The sequence below is a fragment of the Puma concolor genome, chromosome D4, assembly GCF_028749965.1.
Source record: "Puma concolor isolate L17-30 chromosome D4, mPumCon1.1.hap2, whole genome shotgun sequence".
Classification (NCBI taxonomy): Eukaryota; Metazoa; Chordata; class Mammalia; order Carnivora; family Felidae; genus Puma; species Puma concolor.
In genome coordinates, this window is record NC_141679.1 from 30,913,379 (window position 1) to 30,935,909 (window position 22,531).

The 22,531-nt window shown below is 38.7% G+C and overlaps 1 protein-coding gene across 8 annotated transcripts in view; it reads right to left on the bottom strand.

The window, feature by feature from the left end:
- Positions 1-22,531, bottom strand: part of CDC14B (cell division cycle 14B) — a 108,961-nt gene that overhangs the window by 79,862 nt on the left and 6,568 nt on the right. For 4 of the 8 annotated variants that reach the window (XM_086685188.1, XM_086685185.1, XM_086685184.1 and 1 more), the window contains exon 2: positions 20,872-20,898. The exons of the other annotated variants lie outside the window; for them this stretch is intronic. In XM_086685188.1, the coding sequence (XP_086541314.1) occupies positions 20,872-20,898 (27 nt within the window). The remainder of the gene's footprint in view (positions 1-20,871; positions 20,899-22,531) is intronic. 8 annotated transcript variants of the gene reach the window in all.

The window sequence follows — 22,531 nt, forward strand, 5'->3', positions numbered from 1 at the left end:
TTACAATACTGTAATGTAATATAAAATAATAAAGGAAATACAAAATATAAAGAAAAATAAACAAATTAACCTGCACTTACTTTTGAAACCTTTGTGGCTGGTTTGAGGGAGATAAGAGAGAGGAGGGTTATTGTGTAGGACGACTTTCACTATCACTAACAGAATCACTGCTATCTATTGGCTCAATGGAATATTTTCCTGCATGGGGACCATTGTATACGCTCACATGGATGTTGACTACAGTATTAATAAACCCTTGTCATATACTGTATTTAATGTAACTGGCAATAAGGCAACAGAGGAAATGGTCTATTTCTGCAGGCAGCCTGACCTAGAATGAAACAAAGCATTCCTAAGCTTACTTTGTATGGAAAAGCAAAGGACTGTCCACAGGTGCTTTGAAGTGACAAAAAAATACACCAGTTTTGGGCACCTTCCAACCTTCTGAAAAATCAGATTTCTGCCAAAGACTGCAGCCTGAGACCAAGCATCCGAGCATGGGAAAGGATCACACACAACCCCACAGTGAGAGAGAGAGAGAGAGAGAGAAGAACCATTGGCTCGGTTGTGATGTGACATTTGGCATCACATACTAGTACTTCAAGACATCACTCATTTATCAAGGTAAAATTTACTAGAAACGTTTGCTCGTCTTGAACACTCACAGAACAAGTTGCTCACAAGCCAAGGTTTTACTGTATATTGGTCTCGGCCCCCCCAGTTCCTGGCACAGAGCTCCTAAAACCCTTGTAAGAAGAACACGAGGAGTATCTTTTGTTCTGATATTTGGTCTCTGATCCTGGTTCCTGACACAGGATCCTAAACCTCTAGAAACTCCCCAGGGTGATATGAGTGTCTTTTGTTCTAATGAGGGGACTCTGGTAGGACCCTAGATGAGAGCTGGTCACCAGAAAGAGCAAGCCATATTACAAGCTTGCAATATTCAGTCCTGCCCTGAATTCTCCAGAGAGGGGCTAGAAATGGAATTGATAAATTGATCATGCCTAGATGAGGAAGCCTCCCTAAAAATGCCAATAGTATGGGGCTTGGGGAGTTTCTGGGTTGGTGAACACATACAGGTACTGGAAGAACAGTGGGCCCAGGGAGGGCATGGAAGCTCCATCCTACCCCACATATTCTATGTATCTCTTCCATCTGGATGTTCATCGGTAGCCTATATTATATCCTTTTATAATTAACTGGTAAACAGTAAGTACTGTTTTCCTAAATTCTGTAAGCCTCTCTAGCAATTAATCAAACCTGAAGAGGAGTCATGGGAACCTCTGATTTATAGCCCATAGCCAAGTCAGAAGCACAGGTAACAACTTGTATTTGTGATTGGCATCTGAAATGGGGGAGAGGCAGTCTTGTGGGACTGAGCCCTTCATCTGTGAGATGTGATGCTATTTCTAGGTTGATAGTGTCAGAATTAAATTACATTATAGGATATCCAGCTAGTGTCACAGAATTGCTTGGTGTGGGAAAATCCACCCACATTTGGTAACCAGAAATATCAGAAATGACATATTCTGTGTAAGAGTAAAGGAGACACACAGGAGGGAAACCTGAGAGGTCTTTTTCTAATATAGCTTATTGACCCTTTATCTGTCTTCTTTGGGAAAATGTCTATGCAAGTCTTTTGCCTATTGTTTAGTTGGATTGATTGATTGGTTGATTGATTTTGGTGTTTTTTGTTGCTGTTGAGTTGTAGGAGTCCGTTATAGGAGTTCTCTACATATTCTGGATAATGACCACCTTTACATTAACTCATTTATCAGATACATGGTTTGCATTTATTTTTCTCACTCCATAGGTTTCACTCTCTTTTGTCCTTTGATGTGCAAAACTTTTTACATCTGATGTAGTCCCATTTGTCTGCTTTTGCTTTTCTTGCTATGCTTTTGGTGCCATATCCATGAAAACACTGCCAAATCCAGTGTCTTGAAGCTTTCCCTGTGTTTTCCTCTGGGAGTTTTAGTTTCTGGCTTTACATTTATTCCTTAATGCATTTTGCATTAATTTTTGTATATGATGTAATATAAGAATCCAACTGTATTCTTTTGCATGTGGATATACAGTTTTCCCAACACCATTAATGGAAGAGACTATCTTTTCCCCGTGGTATAGCCCTTGACCATACACATGAGGGTTTATTTCTAGGCTCTACTCTGTTCCATTGGTGTATGTCTTTCTTTATGCCACCGCCACACTGTTTTGTAGCTTTATAATATGTTTTGAAATGAGAAGTGTGAAGTCTCCAGCCTTGGTTTTTGTTTTAATATTTTCAAGTCTTTTTATTTATTTTTGAGAGACAGGGGTGGGGGGCGGGGCAGGGAAAGAAGGGGAGACTCAGAATCCGAAGCAGGTTCCAGGCTCTGAACTGTCAGCACAGAGCCCGACGCTGGGCTCAAACTCACAAACCATGAGATCATGACCTGAGCTGAAGTCTGACACTTACACATCTGAGCCACCCAGGCACCCCTAGCCTTGTTTTTCTTTTTCAAGATTGTCTATTTAAGGTCCTCTAAGATTCCATATGAATCCTAGAATTTTTTTCTATTTCTGCAAAATATACCATTGGGATTTTGATAGAGATTGTATAAAATCTTTGGCTCACTCTGGGTAGTATGGACATTTTAACAATATTAAGTCTTCCAATCCACAAGGACGGAATGTCTTTCCATTTATCTGTGTCTTTACTTTCTTACAGCAACGTAAAACCATAAGTTTTTAAAAGGCCATTTTGCTTCTCAAGCAAATTTCTATTCATCAAAAAAAGAAATCTATGATTACCATTAGCTATACCAGCTTCCTCAACAGAATTCAAAAACAGGTAGTTAAGGGGCACCTGGGTGGCTCAGAGGGTTAAGTGTCTGACTCTTGGTATTGGCTCAGGTCATGATCTCACAGTTCATGAGCTCGAGTCTTGCACTGGGCTCTGTAATGACAGTGCAATGCCTGCTTGGGATTCTCTCTCGCTCTCTCTCTCTCCCCCTCCCTTTATCCCTGCCCCTCATGAGTGCTCTCTCTCTCTCTCTCTCTCTGAATAAATAAACTTTAGAAAAACAAAAACAGGTTGTTAATAAGGATATTAATAGAGTCTTATTTACAAGAGCTATATATAACATACCAACATGATCAGAATGATCAATCCCTAAATTTTAATAGTTAAAAACAAAGCCATGATAATCATCTACAATGTAAAATGTAGTATTAATGAAGTTATAGTAACCCCTCAATCTTTCTTCTAACATCTAAACATTCAGCACAGCCACTTCTATCTTCCAAATTCTGTGGTAGGCACTATGGAATCAAAGTTAAATAAAATTAAAATGTTTTCCATAATGAGTTCAGTTAACTGTTCAAGGAATTGGTATCATGTGAAATAAAAAAGAAAAAAATCCCATTTATAATAGTTAACAACAAAGATTAAATACCTAAAAAAAAGTTTAACAAGTGTAAGACATTGTGTGGTATGACATTTTAACACATTAATGAGCTACTCAAAAGACGACTTGAGCAAACAAGACATATTATGTTTGTGGACAGAAGAGTCATCATCCTAAAGATGTTTTCTCCCAGTTAGTTTTAAGTAACTAGCAAGATTTTTTGTTTATGGAATAGGTAAACTGATCCTTAAATTCATATGGAAAAAGAAACAATCATAGCTGGAGGGTTTGTTTCTTTTTTAAGTCAATGGATTTTTATTTAAGGATTTCACATGTGATTCCTTCCACTGCCAGTCAATCACCTTAGTTCCCTGCAAAGCCCGGGTCATAATCTTCAAGACAGCCCTTCAAAAAGAATTTTTGCTCAATCCACAGTTGTCATTGTCAGTAAGTCTACAATTCTTTAATTGAGCTTCTCTGATCATCACTTGAATATCAACACTTCAAAAATTCCCCACTTGTGGGGTACCTGGCTGGCTCACTCAGTAGTGTGTGACTCTTGATCTCAGGGTTGTGAGTTCAAGTCCACATTGGGTGTAGAGATTACTTAAAAATAAAATCGTAAAAAAAAATTTTGTCACTTATGTAATCTTTGGGATCCAGTTTCAAGCAATTTACTTTAAGGCCGTGTAAGTTAAATTGTAGGAAGCACACTGATTACTATTTTGGCAAATCGTCTAAAATGTATTACTCCTTCAATTGCCTGGCTAGCTCAGTTGGTGGAGCATGTGACTATTGATCTCACGGTCATGAGTTCAAGCCCCACACTGAGTGTAGAGCTGACTTTAAAACACACACACACACACACAAAATAAAATAAAATAAAATAAAACAAAACATAATATTCCTTAATCATTTCTAATATTGAAAAGTCTTGTTACATCCACTTTTTACCCATGAGCCTGGTGAAAAATGCTACAGGTCTCATGGTCACTACTGCAGTAAACTTAACTGTGATGGGAAGTATAACCAGTGTCTCAAGGTAGCCACAAAAAGATTGTTTTTTTTTTTTAAAGAGCTCTAAAAAGGAGCTAGCACTGGGGCGCCCGGGTGGCTCAGTCAATTAAAGGTCCGACTTCAGCTCAGGTCATGATCTTGCAGTTCGTGGGCTCGAGCCCCGCGTCAGGCTCTGTGCTGACAGCTCAGAGCCTGGAGCCTGCTTCAGATAGATTCTGTTTCCCTCTCTCTCTGTCCCTCCCCCACTTGTGCTCTGTCTCTCTCTCAAAAATAAACAAACATTAAAAAATAAATAAAAAGGAGATATTTAATATATTAAAATATATTAAAAGGCCTCCATTACTAACACAGACCATTCCTAGCACCTGATAGACATATACACATAGAACAGAAGTTCTAAAATAGGCTCAGACACATACAAGAATGTAATACATGATAAAAATGATAAATCAAACCAGTCAAGTAGCCATCTGAAAAAACAAATAAAAGTGGCTCCATGTCCTCACAGAATTTCAAATGGAAAAACTATTTAAATGTAAGAAATTGAAAACATAATTTATATAAGAAAACAGAGGATTTCCACTACTAATCCAGACAGAGTTAATTTAACAGGAACCAGACTTATTCCTGCTGGGGGGAAAAAACAAGTTTTGTTTTGTTTTTTTTTAAGCCAGACAAATTACACTAAATAATGGTTTTCAAGATTCTGGCTATTAGGCAATGGAGGACAACAATGTCTGAAACACAGGAAACAAAAAAAGTGAGCCCTGTAACTGCCCCTGCAGGGAGGGTAAACTGAGGCAGAACCCAGGTGACTCAAGTTGAGGAGATGGAGCTGAGTGCAGGAAAACCAAGGCAGCAAGAGTTCATAGGACAGAATACCAAAGAGAAGGAAGCAGCACAAAGAGAGAACTCCAGAGATTTGCACAGTCCTAAGTATTTAACAGAATTAAGTATAGAATGTTCATGTTAGGAAACTGCTGGAGGCCCAGAAAAGAATCATCCCAAAAGATTAGAGCAAACAGTGTCTGGCACTCACAAAAAGCTGGGGAAGGCACTTGTTTTCACAGGCCATTATGTAAAAACTCCTAAGACACAGTGGATAAGAGTACTCAGAAAGGTCTTGTCTCAATAATGAATAATTAGCCCTTGACTTAGCACTGATCCAGGCCTGCTTAACAAATACAGAAATATCCAGCACACACTAAGATAAAATTCAGCATCCAACAATTGCCAGGCATGCAAGGAAGCAGAAAAGCACTACCCTTATGAAAAGAATAAGCAGTCAGTCAAAATAGTCCCAGAGCAGATACATAAATTAGAACAAGCAGAGAAAGACATTAAAAGTTATTATAACTGTATTCATATGTTCCCTAAGTAGATGAAAATGCATGTCCACATAAAAACTTATGTATATATGTTCATAGCAGCATTACTCATAATAACCTAAAAGTGCAAATAACCCACATGTCCATGATGAAAAGATAAACAAAACGTGGTATTATTCAGCCTTAAAAAGGAATGAAGCACGGATACATGCCACAACATAAATGAACCCATAATCATTATGCTAAGAAACCAGTCACAAAAGATCACTAATAGTATGATCCCATTTATATGAGATATCTAAAATAGGAAATCTATAGTGACAAAAAAAGTTGGTTGGTGATTGCCTAAGGGGAAGGGGAAGGGGAAGGGAATGGAGAGTAACTTCTATTTGGTACAAGGTTCCTTTTAGGGATAATCAAAATGTTGTAAAACTGGATTACGGTGATAGTTGCACAACTCTATGAGTACACTATTTACCTCCGAAATACTATTTTTTAAATATTTAATATTTAAATGCTTTTTAAAATATTAAAAATAAACCATTGAAATGTACACTTTATTTTTTTAATTTTTTTTTAACGTTTATTTATTTTTGAGCAACAGAGACGGAGTGCAAGGCGGGGAAGGGCAGAGAGACAGGGAGACACAGAATCTGAAGCAGGCTCCAGGCTCTGAGCTGTCAACACAGAGCCCAATGTGGGGCTCGAACTTACGAACTGTGAGATCGTAACCTGAGCCGAAGTCGGATGCTTAACCGACTGAGCCACCCAGGCACCCCTGAAATGTACCCTTTAAATTGGTGGATTGTATGGTAGTTGAATTACATCTCAATAGAGAGGGAAAAAAAAAAAAAGGAGAGACACATAAGATATTATAAGCACCCAATTTGGAATGCCTTGGTGGCTCAGTTGGTCAAGTGCCTGACTCTTGATCTCAGCTCAGGTCTTGATCTCGGGGTTATGCATTCAAGCCCGTGTTGGGCTCCATGTCCAGTGTGGAGCCTACTTTAAGAAGAAAAGGGGGAGGGGTGCCTGGGTGGCTCAGTCGGTTAAGCATGGACTTTGGCTCAGGTCATGATCTCACAGTTCGTGAGTTCGAGCCCCACATGGGGCTCTGTGCTGTCAGCTCAGAGCCTGGAGCCTGCTTCAGATTCTGTGTCTCCCTGTCTCTCTGCCCTTCCCCCGCTCGCACTGTCTCTCTCTCTCTCTCAAAAATAAATAAAACATTAAAAAAAAAAAAAAGAAATGGGAAAAGTACCCAATTCAAACTTTCCTAAAGATGAAAATTGTAATCTATAAAATGAGGAACACACTGGATGGGATTAATGGAAGATAATAGGAAAAGAAAACATTAGTGAAATTGAAGGCACATTAGTGAACCTATCCAAAAGAAACAGAGTGAGAGGAAAAAAAACCCCACAAATGAAAAGAGTGTGAGCTGTGGGACAGTTTGAATGGTCTAAGACACAGTTAATTATATATTAAGGAAGATGAGCAGGCAGAAAAAAAATATTTTAAAAAATAATGGCTGAAAACTTTCTAAATTGATGAACTCTATAAACGCACAGATCCAAGAAGTTCAATGAATCCTAAGCACAAGAAACATAAAGAAAACTATGCTGTAAGCAAATGGCCCAAAACCAGTGATAAAGAGAAAATCTTGAAAGCAGCCAGAGGAAAAAGTACTTAATATATAGAGAAACAAAGACAAGGATATCAGATTTCCTGTTGGAACCAACGTGAGAATACAGGAGAGCAACATTTTTAAAGTACTTAAAAAGAAAATGCCAACCTTGAACTCTACACTAAGCAAATATCTTTCAAAAAGAAAGACATGGGGCGCCTGGGTGGCTCAGTCGGTTGAGCGTCCGGACTTAGGCTCAGGTCATGATCTCACAGTTCATGGGTTCAAGCCCCGTATAGGGCTCTGTGCTGACAACTCAGAGCCTGCAGCTTGCTTCAGATTATGTGTCTCCCTCTCTGCTGCATCCCACTTGTGTTCTGTCTCTGTCAAAAATGAATAAACGTTAAAAAAAAAAAAGACATAACAGAAACATTTTTAGATATTCAAAGATGAAAGAGTTCATCACTAACAGACCTGCACTATAAAAAAATGTTAAAAAACATCTTTCAGGCAGAATGAAAATGACACCAGTTGTCCATATCTGCACAAAGAATGAAGGGTGCTACAAATAACTACATAGGTAAATATGTGATATTTTTCTTACTTAAATCTCTTTAAAAGATGATTTTTTTTAATGTTTATTTTAACAGAGCATGCATAGAGAAGGCACAGAGAGAATCCCAAGCAGGTTCCCCACTGTCAGTGCAGAGCCCTACCTGGGGCTTGACCCCCACCCCACCCCACCCCCAACCACGAAATCATGACCTGATGGGGCGCCTGGGTGGCTCAGTCGGTTGGGTGGCTCAGGTCATGTCATGATCTCGCGGTCCGTGAGTTCGAGCCCCGCGTCGGGCTCTGTGCTGACAGCTCAGAGCCTGGAGCCTGTTTCAGATTCTGTGTCTCCCTCTCTCTGACCCTCCCCCATTCATGCTCTGTCTCTCTCTGTCTGAAAAATAAATAAACGTTGAAATCATGACCTGAGCCAAAATCAAGAATCAGGTGTTTAACCAACTGAGTGAGCCACCCAGGAGTTCTTAAAAGATGATTGTTTTAACAAAAGTAATAGTATACTATGGAGTTTCTATGATATAATGCATGCATAAGGGGCACTTGGGTGGCTCAGTGGACTCTTGATTTCAGCTCAGGTCATGTCATGATCTCATGGTTTGGGGAATCAAGTCTCATGTTGGGGCTTAAATGTATAATATACATATTAAGTAAAATGCATGAGATCAACAGCATAAAGGCCAAGACAGGAGAAATGGAAGGAAACATGTATGAATTTCTTAATAACTTTGTTGAGGCCAACTAGGACTTAAAATCCAGAAGTCCAGAAGCCTTAAGAGAAAATATTATCAGGTTCACCTACATCACCACCACAACTGTAAGAAAATTAAAAAGGAAATGACAAAAAGAAAACACATTTGTAAATCATAACACATAATAACTTCCCTAATGTTTAAAGAGCCTAATGCAATAAAATTGAAACAGCAATGCATATTTGAAAGAGCAAATAGCCCAATAAAAAAGCGGGTGAAGATAATTTATAGCCAGTTTTTGGAAACTCAACCTGTGCTCATACAGGAAAACTACACTGAGACTATAATTTTCCACCTGTCAGACTGGCAAAAATCCAAAAGTCTGGTAACCTACTCTGTTGGTGAACTTTTAACAAGTCGTCTCATCCACTGCAGGTGGGAGTGTAAATGGGTATGACTTCTACCAAAATTACAAGTATATATACACCTCTAATTCAGCAATTCACTTTTGAAAAGTTATTCCTATATACTTCTGCACATAGGATGTATGTAACAGGTTATTCAAAACAGCATTATTTTTTATAGCTGAAGCCTGAAAGCAATCCTAAGAAGTATGGGATAAGGGCTTACTTAAAGATTTTATGAGCATTATAAAGTTAAACTCTATGCAGCTATATAAATATGAATGAGGAAGTCTCTATGAAATCAAGTTGAAAGATCTCCAAGATATATCACATTCCATCAATTCTAAGATGTATGTTTTTTCACATTTGAATATCTCTGAAATTATGCAACAGCTTAAGATCTGTGACTTAGTTATAATCAGCAGCATGTCTCCTTTCTTTTTCTTTTTTTTTTAATTTATTGATCTGTTTGGAGAGAGAGTGCGCTTAAGTGGGGTAGAGGCAGAGGGAGAGGGGAGAGAGAGAATCCTAAGCAGTCTCTGTGCTGCCAGCACAGAGCCCTATGTGGGGCTCGAACTCATGAACTCTGAGACCATGACCTGAGCCAAAATCAAGAGCAATGCTTAACCCACTGAGCCACCCAAGTGCCCCATTTCTGAAGTACTTAATATATACTGTTGTGTTTTATTTTGTTGTTGTTGTTGTTTGTTTATTTTGAGAAAGAGAGAGATCATGACCTCATGAGCTGGGGAGAGGCAGACAGAGAGGGAAAAAGAGAATCCCAAACAGGATGCATGCTCTCAGCCAGGAGCCCAACATGGGGCTTGATTCCACCACCACTGAAATGAGTCAGATGCTTAACCCACTGAGCCACCCAGGCACCCCTGTTGTGTTTTAGAATCAGTGAAATATGATGTCAACTGAAAACAGCAAGATGCAGAACCATGTGTAGAATATGCTATTTTTTAGTTCAAAAAGAATCTACTAAATACATTGAAGTACTCAGGATTATATCCTGAAACAGAAAAAAAAGATATTTATGTGGGGAAATCCAAATCAAGTCTGGAGTTTAGTTAATAGTTCACATCAGTGGTGGCTTCTTAGTCTTGACAAATGTACTATAGTAAAGTAAGATAACACTGGGGAAATAGGAAAGGTATGTACAGGAGCTCGCTGTACTATTTTTGCAACTTTTCTGTAAATCTGAAATTATTCCCCAATAAAAAAAAGTTTGTTGAAATAGTAATTTTTAAAAGTATCTACATTTTATGCATTTTTAAAAACTGAAGTCAAACGTTAACAAACTAAAACTTCTGGGGGATGGCAGAGTGGGTAGAAATAGACAAATATGGACAGAGAGGGCTGGCAGGAGACTGCTCAGCTTACATTTGTCTCAGAACCATATGAATATTTACCTATTCAGATATCAAGTTTAAAAATTACAATACAAGAGGGGCACCTGGTGCCTCAGTCAGTTGAGCGTCTGACTCTTGCCTTTGGCTCAGGTCATAGTCCCAGGGTAGTGGGATCAAGCCCTGCATCAGGCTCCATGCTGATCATGGAGCCTGCTTAAGATTTTCCCTTTCTCTGTCTCTCTCTCTCAGGGTACTTGGGTGGCTCAATCGGTTAGGCTCCTGACTCTTGATTTCAGCTCAGATCATGATCTTGCACTTTGTGAGTTCAAACCCCGCATCGGGTTCTGTGCTGACAGCATAGAGCCTGCTTGGGATTCTCGCTCCCCCTCTCTGCCCCTCCCCTGCCCACGTGTGCACTCGCGCGCTCTCTCTCTCTCTGTCTCAAAGTAAATAAGCTTAAAAAAAAAATTCTCTCTCTCTCCCCCTCTGTTCCCCTACCCTGCTCATGCACACAGTCTCTCTCTAAAAAGTAAATAAATGGGGGCACCTGGGTGGCGCAGTCGGTTAAGCGTCCGACTTCAGCCAGGTCACGATCTCGCGGTCCGTGAGTTCGAGCCCCGCGTCGGGCTCTGGGCTGATGGCTCAGAGCCTGGAGCCTGTTTCCCATTCTGTGTCTCCCTCTCTCTCTGCCCCTCCCCCGTTCATGCTCTGTCTCTCTCTGTCCCAAAAATAAATAAATGTTAAAAAAAAAAAAAAATTAAAAAAAAAAAAGTAAATAAATGAATAAAATAATAAAAATTATAACACAAGAAACAATAGGTGTTGGTGAGGATGTGGAAAAAAAGAACCCTCATACACTGTTGGTGGGAATGCAAACTAGTGTAGCCACTGGGGAAAACAGTATGGAGATTCCTCTAAAAGTTAAGAATGGAACTACCACATGATCCAGAATTGCACTACTGGGTATTTACCCAAAGAATAGGAAAACACGAATTCAAAGGGATACATGCACATCTATGTTTACTGCAATAGCCAAATGATGGACGCAGCCCAAGTATCCACCGACTGATGAACAGATAAGATGTGGTATATATACATACAATGGAATATTATTCAGTCACAAAAAAGAATGAAATTTTGCCAGTGGAACAACATGGATGGATCTAAAGTGTATAATGCTAAGCAAAATAAGTCAGTCAGAAAGACAAATACCATATTTCACTCATATGTGGAATTTAGGAAACCAAAGGAAAAAAAGAGACAAACCAAAACACAGACTCTAACTATAGAGAATAGATAGTTACCAGAGGGAAGGTGAGTGGGGGGTAATGGGCAAAATAGGTAAAGAGGATTAAGAGCACACTTATCCTTTTCCTTTTTTCTTTTCAACATTTTTTTAAGTAGGCTCCACACCCAACATGGGACTAGAACTCACAACCCCAGGATCAGAAGTTTCATGCTCTCCCCACTGAGCCAGTCAGACATTCCAAAAGCACAGCACTGAGTAATATATGGAACTATTAAATCACTGTACTGTATACCTGACACTAATATAACACTGTATGTTAACTATACTAGAATTAAAATTTTTTTAATATGTATGTATTTATCTGATATTAATAAAGTAACAGTGACAGGAAAAAATAAAAATAAAAATTATAAAAAGATACTTTATGAGGGGGACAAGGGGGCTAAAGAGAGGTTATTCTAAATAGAGCTTATATTTACAATCTAGGGACCATGACAAGAATCCATGGCTTGGCTAGAGAAGACCTATAACCTAAAATTCTCAACCCAGTTTTTCAAATGAATTCACGGACATTTTCTTCAGTAGAGGAACTACAAGGAAATAAATACCTCATGTATCCTTACACTAAAATAATATGCATCCACTAAAAGATATATATTTGGACACATATTTATGACAATGGAAGATTCCGCTATAATATATAAAGTGGAAAAAGTAATGATCGTATTTATAGTGTCTTGTTAATGCAAAAACATCTCTCTCTCTCTAGAGATGTCTATATATATAAATATGCACTAAATAATCTAAAAGGCTAAATGTGGTAATCATTAATGCTGTTCACCAAATATTTCTGGCTCCCAGCCTAACATACACATTCCTGCCCCTCTGTGGTTGGGTGGAGCCTTGTGATTAATTCTGACCACAAAGTTATGAGTGGAAATGAGCATTGAATTGTTGATTCAATACCCTCCACAGGCCTCTTTTTCCTCTGGCACAGGAACCAACAAGATTAGAGAGGATTGTTGCTTATGCACCTAGGTCCCCAAGCAATTACAATAAGCAGAACCCCCTGCTGACCCACAGTGGCTGTGAAACAGAAAAAGCTTTAATTTTTGTTTTAAACTGCTGAGATTGGGGGTGGTGGGAGGGGGTTGTTATTACAGTATAACCAAGTCTAAACTGATAAAGAAAACATCCTTGTTAGTAGGATCTCTGACCATTTTCTTTCTGTGCCTTTTTTTAAAAATAAAGAGCACCTATATCTTAGAAACTTTATTTGGAGGTGGAGGAGAGACACAGGTGTTAGCATGGGCCTTAGCACCCAGCAGACATTGACTACTCAGGGATTATTACCATCACATCTCATCCTCCATTAGGGTTATTCAGCTCCCTTTGTTTCATTCCATGCTCACTGAGCAACCCAACAGCAGTTAAAAAAGCAAAGAACAGAGAACTGTGAGAATAATGTGCTGTCTTTTGAATGAGAGGATACAAACATACATACATCTGTACACACATAATATAAATGTTTGCAAGTACATAGAAAATCTCTGGAAAAAGACATAGAAGAGGTTATGTCAATTGATTCAGAAATGGAAAAGAAAGTAGCTAGGTGACAAGGGAAAAGAGGAATCTTACTCTGCCATTTACTGTTTTGTATTCATTCAGTGATTTTGGAGTGACTGGTCTCAAAGTTAGTAGGATTAAGCCCCACATCAGGTTCTGCACTGACAGTGTGGAACCTGTTTAGGATTCTCTCTCTCTCTCCCTCTCTCTCTGCGCCATCCCTGCTCGTGCTCGCTCATGCTCTCTCTCAAAAAAATAAATAAATATAAAAATTTAAAGATTCTTTTTAAGTAATCTCTACACTCCACGTAAGGCTTGACCTCACAACCCTCAGATCAACAGTCGCATGCTCCACCAACCGAGCCAGCCAGGCACTCCTCTTGTGTATCTTTAAAATTCTGAACTATGTACATGCATTATCTATTTAAAAAAAAAAAACTGGGGCGCCTGGGTGGCGCAGTCGGTTAAGCGTCCGACTTCAACCAGGTCACGATCTCACGGTCCGTGAGTTCGAGCCCCGCGTCGGGCTCTGGGCTGATGGCTCAGAGCCTGGAGCCTGTTTCCGATTCTGTGTCTCCCTCTCTCTCTGCCCCTGGCCCGTTCATGCTCTGTCTCTCTCTGTCCCAAAAATAAATAAACGTTGAAAAAAAAAATTAAAAAAAATAAAAAAATAAAATAAAATCAGGGATTTTCAAATAGCAAATGCTACTAATTTAAAAAAAAAAAACAGATAAAATGAAAAACTTTTTAAAAAATACAAACAACTCCAAGTGAAGGGATATACTACATGTCATTTAGGGGGTCATATTTCAAAAACATAGAAAGCCTAATTAAAGGGCTTGCATGGACCAATTATGAATGTGTCATGAACCCAGAATAATGAATTCATCTCAATAACATGGAACATGATTAAAGGGCAGAAAAGATCACCAGTACTACTTTTTCAAACAAGTTCTATGAGCTATCCACTGACATTCAAGAAAATGAAGGGGTGCCTGGGTGGCTCAGTCGGTTAAGCAACTGACTTCGGCTCAGGTCATTATCTCACAATTCATGAGTTCGAGCCCCACATCGGGTTCTCTGCTGTCAGTGCAGAGCCTGCTTTGGATTGTCTGTCTCCCTCTCTATCTGCTCCTTGCCATGCTCGCTCTCTCAAAAATTAATAAACATTAAAAAAAACTTTTTAAAATGTTTTAAAAAAGAAAAGAAAATGAATAAAAATTATTTCTAATGCTTCCAGGGTGAAGGCTTTTATTACTGAATCTTGACTCCATGTGACAGCTTCAGCATTGTCATATTCCACCTCTTACAAGATTAACAATATGACTTATTTTTTCTCCTCCACTAAGAACAGACTGAATTATTATTTCCAAAGAAAAGAAAAGAAAAGAAAAGAAAAGAAAAGAAAAGAAAAGAAAAGAAAAGAAAAGAAAGAAAAGGACTGTGTAAGGCTTTAATAATGTGGGGAAAGCATCCAGAAAGGTAGGAAAACAGCATTTACTTACACCATATATGGTAAACTGTGATTTCCCTATTTTGTATCTGTGTAACATTTTGTACACACATATGACACACAAGTTATCAACTCTTGAGCAGTTAAATTAGCATATTTATCTGAAAATATTTGCAAGAGTACCTAACATTTGTTATCTGGCCTTATTAGAAAAAAATGACACAGGGGTGCCTGGCTGGCTCAGTTGGGAAAGTATGCAACTCTTGACCTCAGGGTCATAAGTTTGAGCCCGATGTTAGGTGTAGGTATTACTTAAATAAATGAATGAAAAGTTTTTTTAAGAAATAATAAATAAATAAATGACATAAGGTGGTTGACTTCACATGCATGCACAAACTTCATTTAGCTGGGGATGAGGAGTTCCTGGAAACAGAACTGCACAGAAACCGCAAAGTCTCCATGGAGATCCAGTCCTGGCATTCTACATTGGCAATGGCTCAGCTCTTCTAGCTATTTCACATTCACTGAAGTCAAGATTGTCTCTGGCCATAATTCTTCTAAGTGCTAATCACAGAGTTGTTAGTCAAACGTCCAAGCTACAGGGATGTTTATAAAGCCTTTCATAAAAATCCAAGAACTTCCAACCATCCTTAACTGCACATTGATCTTTACCTAGTTTCCTTAAACAGTTCCTTGTCTTTAAGCTTACATTTTTTAAAAAAGTTTACTTATTTATTTTGAGATAGAGTGTGCAAGTGGTGGAGGGGCAGGGAGAGATGGGGGGAGAGAGAAAATCCCAAGCAGGCTCTGCACTGACTGGGCTCGAACTCACAAACCACGAGATCATGACCCGAGCTAAAGTCTGATGCTTAAACTGCTTAACTGACTGAGCTACCCATGTGCCCCTAAGCTTACATTTTAAACATCCAGCTCTCCCACTGCTTCTTTCTAACAAACCCACCCTGTGCTGTGCATACATTTTCTCAACATTTGCTATCGAAAATACCCCACACCCCACCAGGACACAGCAGTGACAGTAGTAATGCATACAACTCAGGATAACAGTTTAGCACTAACTAGCTAAGAACTTAGAATAATAGCAGTAAGAGCACACAGAAGAAACTTAACAATACCCTGACTGACTCTGGAAGCACACTGGAACAGCTCAGCCTATATACCCTGCCCCCATCAGCGCTTTCTAACTATACCAACATCTCTTTACAGGGCTTTCTCTAGCCTCCAGAGCCCATTTTGACCCATCCTCACAGCACTTCAAAATTATCACTCACCCCCACTCTAAGTTACTGGTTAAAAAATATCCCAGCCCCTTCGACCCTCCTTTGTTCTGTACTACTGTCAGATTTCCCCAATGGGATCAAACTCTAGTTCACACAGAAGTAACCTGCCCAATAATGAGCATTTCCAACCCTCTCACCACCCCACCCCCCTTGGAGAGTTTTCTGGGATCATATCCCAAAGAAAGTACTGCATTGGAATCCTTGACTCAATCTGTTCTGGGAAAGCCAAAACAAGACAATGACTACAGTTTTATATATGCCTATTTATACTTAGTAAAATTATTTTGAAGACAATTACAACAAAATAGCACTGAACAAGGTTATGTTAAATGGGGTGTGTAATAGGTACACAAGAAACTGACATTATTAAAAAAATTGCTTTTGTGGCATAAAACAACAAAACTCAGTAATCCTGCTCAGAAATCTCTATAATCAGAATAACATTTGTTTTCTGATGTTTTTAAAATAAAGCCCTTAATCCAAAGCTTTGATGGGGGGGGGGGGGGGGGGAGTCATTGCTTAGCTTTCAAAATATTCCACACTGTTATTTTGGAAATTCCCAAAAGTATCACATTACAAAAAAAGACTCCTCCCTCCTCCTGCACTGTTGGTAGGAATGTAAATTGGTGTAGTCACTGTGGAAAATAGTATGCAGGTTCCTCAAAAAATTAAAAATAGAACTACCACATAACCCAGCAATTTCACTACTGGGTATTTACCCAAAGAAAATGAAAACACTAATTTGAAAAGATAGATATATCCTTCTGTTTACTGCAGTATTATTTACAATAGCCAAGATACAGAAGCAACCTAAGTATCCATCATCCACAGACAAATAGTTAAGGAAGAGGTGGGGTTATGTGTTTGCGTAAGGATATATACATATACATACAATGGAATATTATTCAGCCATAAAAAAAGAAATGAGACCCTGCCATTTGTGACATGAATGGACCACCTAGAGGACACTATGCTAAGTGAAATCAATCAAACAAAGAAAGATGATTTCACTCATATGTGGAATCTAAAAAACAAAACAAATGAATAAAGAAACAAAAAGCAAAATCAGACCTGTAAGTACAGATAAACTGACAGCTGCCAGAGGCGAGGTGGTGGGGGAATGGGCAAAATGGGTGAAAGGGAGAGGGAGACACAGGCTTCTAGTAACAGAACATATAAGTCACAGGGATGAAAGGCACAGCATAGGGAATAAAGTCAATGGTATTGTAATAGCATTGTATGACAGATGGTAGCTACACTTGTAGTGAGCATAGCATAAGGTATAAAATTATTGAATCACTATGTTGTACACATGAAACAAATATAACATTGTGAGTCAACTATACTTCAATTTAAAAAAAGAAAGAAGGGGTGCCTGGCTGGCTCAGTTGGTAGAGCATGCGACTCTCGATCTCAAGATTATGAGTTCAAGCCCCACAGTGGACATGGAGCCTACAAAAAGAAAAGAAAAATTAAAAAAAAATTCCTTTACCATTGTGCCTAGAAATGGCTGTCTTCTGAATCCACACATTTAACCTCTAAAAATTTATTTGATCAAAATAATCTGAATAGGTCCTAATAGATAAAGGATGCTTTAAGGTTATGTTCCTTTTCCTGCTCTCCTAAGACCGATTAAAGTATTAAAAGTATTTTTTTCCTTTTGGAACACAGTTGTTATTTAACTTAGGTTAACTACCATGTCTTGATGTTTGTTACTGGAAAAATGTAAGAGCACTGACAGGTCTGGGGATAGAGAGGATAGTTCCTCCACACTGGGGTAGAGTCTCTCCCCAGTCCCAGCAATCACACCCTCCCCAAACCACCCCGACAACTGCCACCACAGTAGGGCCAATGGTGCTATCAGCAGGAAGGAGAAAGCAGACTTGTGTTACTGCAATCAAGAACTGTTCTTTAAAAAAAAAAAAAAAAAAAAAAAAAAAGAACAGTTCCTGCTGGCTCTAGAGGGGAAAAGAAGAGAATCTTTTAAAACACAGCTCAAGGGGCACCTGGTGGCTCAGTTGGTTAAATATCCAACTTCCGCTCAGGTCATGACATCACAGTTTGTGAATTCGAGCCCAACATGGGGTTCTGCACTGACGGTGCAGAGCCTGATTGGGTTTCTCTCTCTCACTCTCTCTCTGCTCCTCCCCCACTCATGCTTTCTCTCTCAAAACAAATAAACTTAAAAAAAAAAAAAGCTGTAAAACACAGCTCAAGCCTCTTCTCATTCATTCAGAGGCATCCATCTTTGAGTGTCCATGACATTCACTGATAAGCCCCTCTATTACTGAATAAAGATAGAGACAGAGATATAGAGATAGAGATATATCACCCAGTTCTGTGGGCTCCTGTCACTTGGCAGAGATCTGGGTCAAGTGTGAAATCTCTGCTGCAGTTCTTGCAGCAGCCAGTGCAAGGATGAAACCATAAAATGCACTCAAACATACCCTATGTGAATCTGTGCTTCAAGCCCTTTCAGTCACAATAGTTTAAAATTAGAATGTATTAACAGTGAAGTTAAAATCCCAACCTCAATTGTGTTTGCTAGCTAAATTCTAAGCTTTTTTGACAGTTTATTGTCAAAAAGGAAATAAATGAATGTTAAGAGGATTCAGTTTCATGTACAAGGTGCTTCCAACAAGCTATTTGATGACAGGACTACAATAAAAAATTCCAAGAGCAGACTGAGAACAGCTCCCCAAAATGTAAAACCATAATGTTAATTCTGTTATACATTCATGTCAAAGCAATTCTTCCTCAGCACCTATAAAAGACTGTGAAAATCAGAATGCTTTTCAGTACAAGTCACACACACCAAATCTAGTTCCTAAAATATTTGGCAATCTTCGTCTTTAGTGCCTTCAATTCAAGAAGCAATACTCCCCTTAAAAGATGTTCTGTAATGGGGCACCTGGGTGGGTCAGTTGGTTAAGCAGCTGACTTCAGCTCAGGTCATGATCTCACAGTTTGTGGGTTCGTGCCCCACATCAGGCTCTGTGCTGACAGCTCAGAGCCTGGAGCCTGCTTCAGATTCTGTGTGTCCCTCTCTCTCTGCCCCTCCCCTGCTTGTGCTCTGTCTCTCCTCTCAAAAATAAATAAACGTTAAAATAATTAAAAAAAAAAAAAGATGTTCTGTAATTACTTCTTACCAATAAATAAGGTATTCTTAAAAATAAACAAGACATCTCATTCTAAACTATATCATCTGGGGTGCTCTTGAGATTCAAATTAGAGATACAGAATTAACTGGAATGTAGAACTTTTGCTTTGACTGTGTTTTAGTAGAAATAGGGTTTTCAGTATGTTATTAACTATATCCATTTATATGTCAGTATTCATGTATATAGTGCATTCATATATGTATATGACTATGTACCAAAATTAAGCTTTTTCCACTTGTCACTGTTAAAGTTTGAAACACACACCTACACCCACACCCATGCTCCTACACCCCCACGAGAAAGATACCGTAAGACAGATCGTTTTCACCACACTGGAAAATATAATTTACTTTGTGTAGGAATTATGGAGTGACATTTCCATCACAAAATTCTCTTAAACTGACACTGTGTAAATGAAGAGAACGAAACCACATAATGACGGATTCCCTCATTACCTGTCTTCACTGCGATGATGACGTAATAGTCTATGCCTTCTCAGTCTTTCAGGGATGTTGCTATAAATCTTCACATCTCCTCCTCCCTTCCCCAATAGTACTTGGCTCAATCCCTTGTTCAAGGTAGTTGCTCAATAAATACTTATTAAATGGATACACTAATTAATTCCACAGCACGATTCATACAAATGAGTATAAATGAGCAAAATGCAGAGAATGATTCAGCTGAGATGGTCCTAAAATGGAGGGTTTTGCAGAATCCAGAGTCTGTAATGATATTATAGCATTATGGATTGGGTATAAAAAGATCAATGTCATAAACTGCAGTGCCAAGAAAGTAATTTTACTTTCAAATTAGAACTTGAAGGAACAATAAACACCATCAACAGTGGGAACAAGATGTTTTTCTTCTGTGAAAACAGTACACTGCTGACCAAATTTTAATAGTATAAAAGTGAACTACCTGAGAAATGAAGTCAGTATGTGATATTGCACACTTAGAATGAATTTGCCCAGCCTGGCTTCCTCAGCTTTTCAGACTCAAAAGACAATAGGACCAAATCTTTGAACTGACTGGTGAATAAAGCACTCTAAGAGAACTGCTCTCTAGAATGTAAATGACACTAAGAATTAAAGGAGCTAAATAAAAGACCAAGAAAATAAAGGCAGAAATTTTTTTAATTGGAAATACATGCATATGGGGCCATTTGGATTTGTTCTTTTGATAACTGGCCTTATGTGAGGAACTTGAAAATGAAATGGAATCAGAATACTTTAGCTTCCCTGTTCCCAAAGTTTAAGTTGGCATTTTCATGAGATTTCCCTCTTGCCAAAAACAGTAAATAAGATATAAGCCTGTCCATTAAGCAAAGAAAGGCCTAGAAAGAACTAAGTAACCTAGCAAAAGAAAAAAATCAAGAATAGCTGTTATAGAGCTCATTCTAAACATCCTTTCAGCAAGTCTACGAACGTGAGATTCAATTAAAACAGAAAAAGTTTAGTGGTACCAAAAATATCCACTATCTAAAACATAGCATTCATAATTAATCTAATACAATAGCAGAGAAACTAATGTCAGCATTACCTATACACAGAAACAACAAAACTTTTCATATAAAGACAAATTTCGACTTAAGTCATAAACATACGTAGGATACTCTACAATTACAGAAAACTTGAATCTGCTACCTAAGACTAAATTTAAGACAAGCAAACAAGGAAGGGACGGAACCAAGAATGACAACCAACAGGTTAAATCTACAGTTTTAAAATCATCAGAAAGCACTGCAAAGTAGAGTCAATGATCTGAATACCTTTGTTGGAGCAGTATCCATGAAAAGCTAAAGAAAAAAAGAGAAAGAGAGAGAAGGGCGTAAAACTTTCATATAAACTAGAGAATCCAGATGAGACGCACACATTCCAGTTAAATATCCTTGTATTTAAGAAATTAAAATCAATTTTGTTTTGGAAATGTTTTCTAAGGTAATCCCTGTCTATTATGGTATATCAGCACTTCTAGAAATTAAATGACTAACCTCAGAAGTTAAAAAACAAATAATGTAAAGAAACAATATTTGAAGATTGGTTAGCTCCTGCCGAACCAGTTTCTGTCTCTATATTAATCTCTCCACTTTTTGCCCACAACCCCTGCACCTACTTACCTCACTCATAAAGGTGCCTGTCCTAAGTGAGGAACAGTTTTTGAAATGTTCAGATAAACCAGCCTATACATGCTTTTCATTCAACTTACAGATAATTATGTAAAAGTACTTTTAACATGAAGTACCTGAGTTAAGGGCTTACTCAGATTAAAAATACTCTGTAGCTAGGACAGAAAGGAAAATAAAATACTGGCTACTAAAATTATTTTGTTCCCAGTGTGGTTAAAAGACGTACAGATAGAATTTCTTATTTATTCTACCTCCCACCCCTTCCAAATAAATCGGGTCTCCATGTCACAAATTGAGCATGGAAAAGCCCACTGAAAACAATTTTGTTTTACTCAAAATAACAACAACAAGGGCGCCTGGGTGGCGCAGTCGGTTAAGCGTCCGACTTCAGCCAGGTCACGATCTCGCGGTCCGGGAGTTCGAGCCCCGCGTCAGGCTCTGGGCTGATGGCTCAGAGCCTGGAGCCTGTTTCCGATTCTGTGTCTCCCTCTCTCTCTGCCCCTCGCCCGTTCATGCTCTGTCTCTCTCTGTCCCAAAAATAAATAAACGTTTAAAAAAAAAATTTTTTTTTAAAAAATAACAACAACAAAGTCCTGTCTGCCTGTAATATGCGCCACCAGGATCAAATCTTTTGGATCTGTGAAATACTCTTTTAGAACGATGCTCTAGGCCACAGTCATGCTTTAAATTAACCACTGTGAAAAGTTTATATTCTATCAGTAAAGAATTTAATATATTTGATTTTCTATAACCTACCTGAGGCTCTCCCATGAGGCCTTTTCATCTTTACAAAGACATTCCCCAATGAGCTTAGCTGCAATTTAATATAATGCAATATACAAACTCTTCAGTGTAATAAAAATACATAACAATAGCCTCAAAAAGGAAGAAACAGCTTTAGTTTATTCTTCCTCTCACAAGGAATCTTTAAAGAGAAACCATAACGTTTTTCCCAAGACAGAAAAGCTTGTCATCACAGCGCCAAATCTCCACTGCTCTGACAAATTCTGAGCCAGCCTCATCTGGAGCGCTTCTGCCCTGAAGATCATTCTCAGAAGAAGAGAAAGGAACACACTGCATTTTCACTGTGCTGATTCACTGAACCTTTTGTACATGCACACGTATGGAGGAAATGTTTGCTTCTGAGTTTGAAACCCTTCCAACCGCGATGACTGTCTGTCTGCCCTTAGTATCCCTGGCCCACTGCTGCCACACTTGTAATACCAGAGACCATTTAGGGATCCCTGGCTGTCAAGGAGGCACCAAGTCAGGCACTTCACATGCATCTGCTTCAGTTCACCCT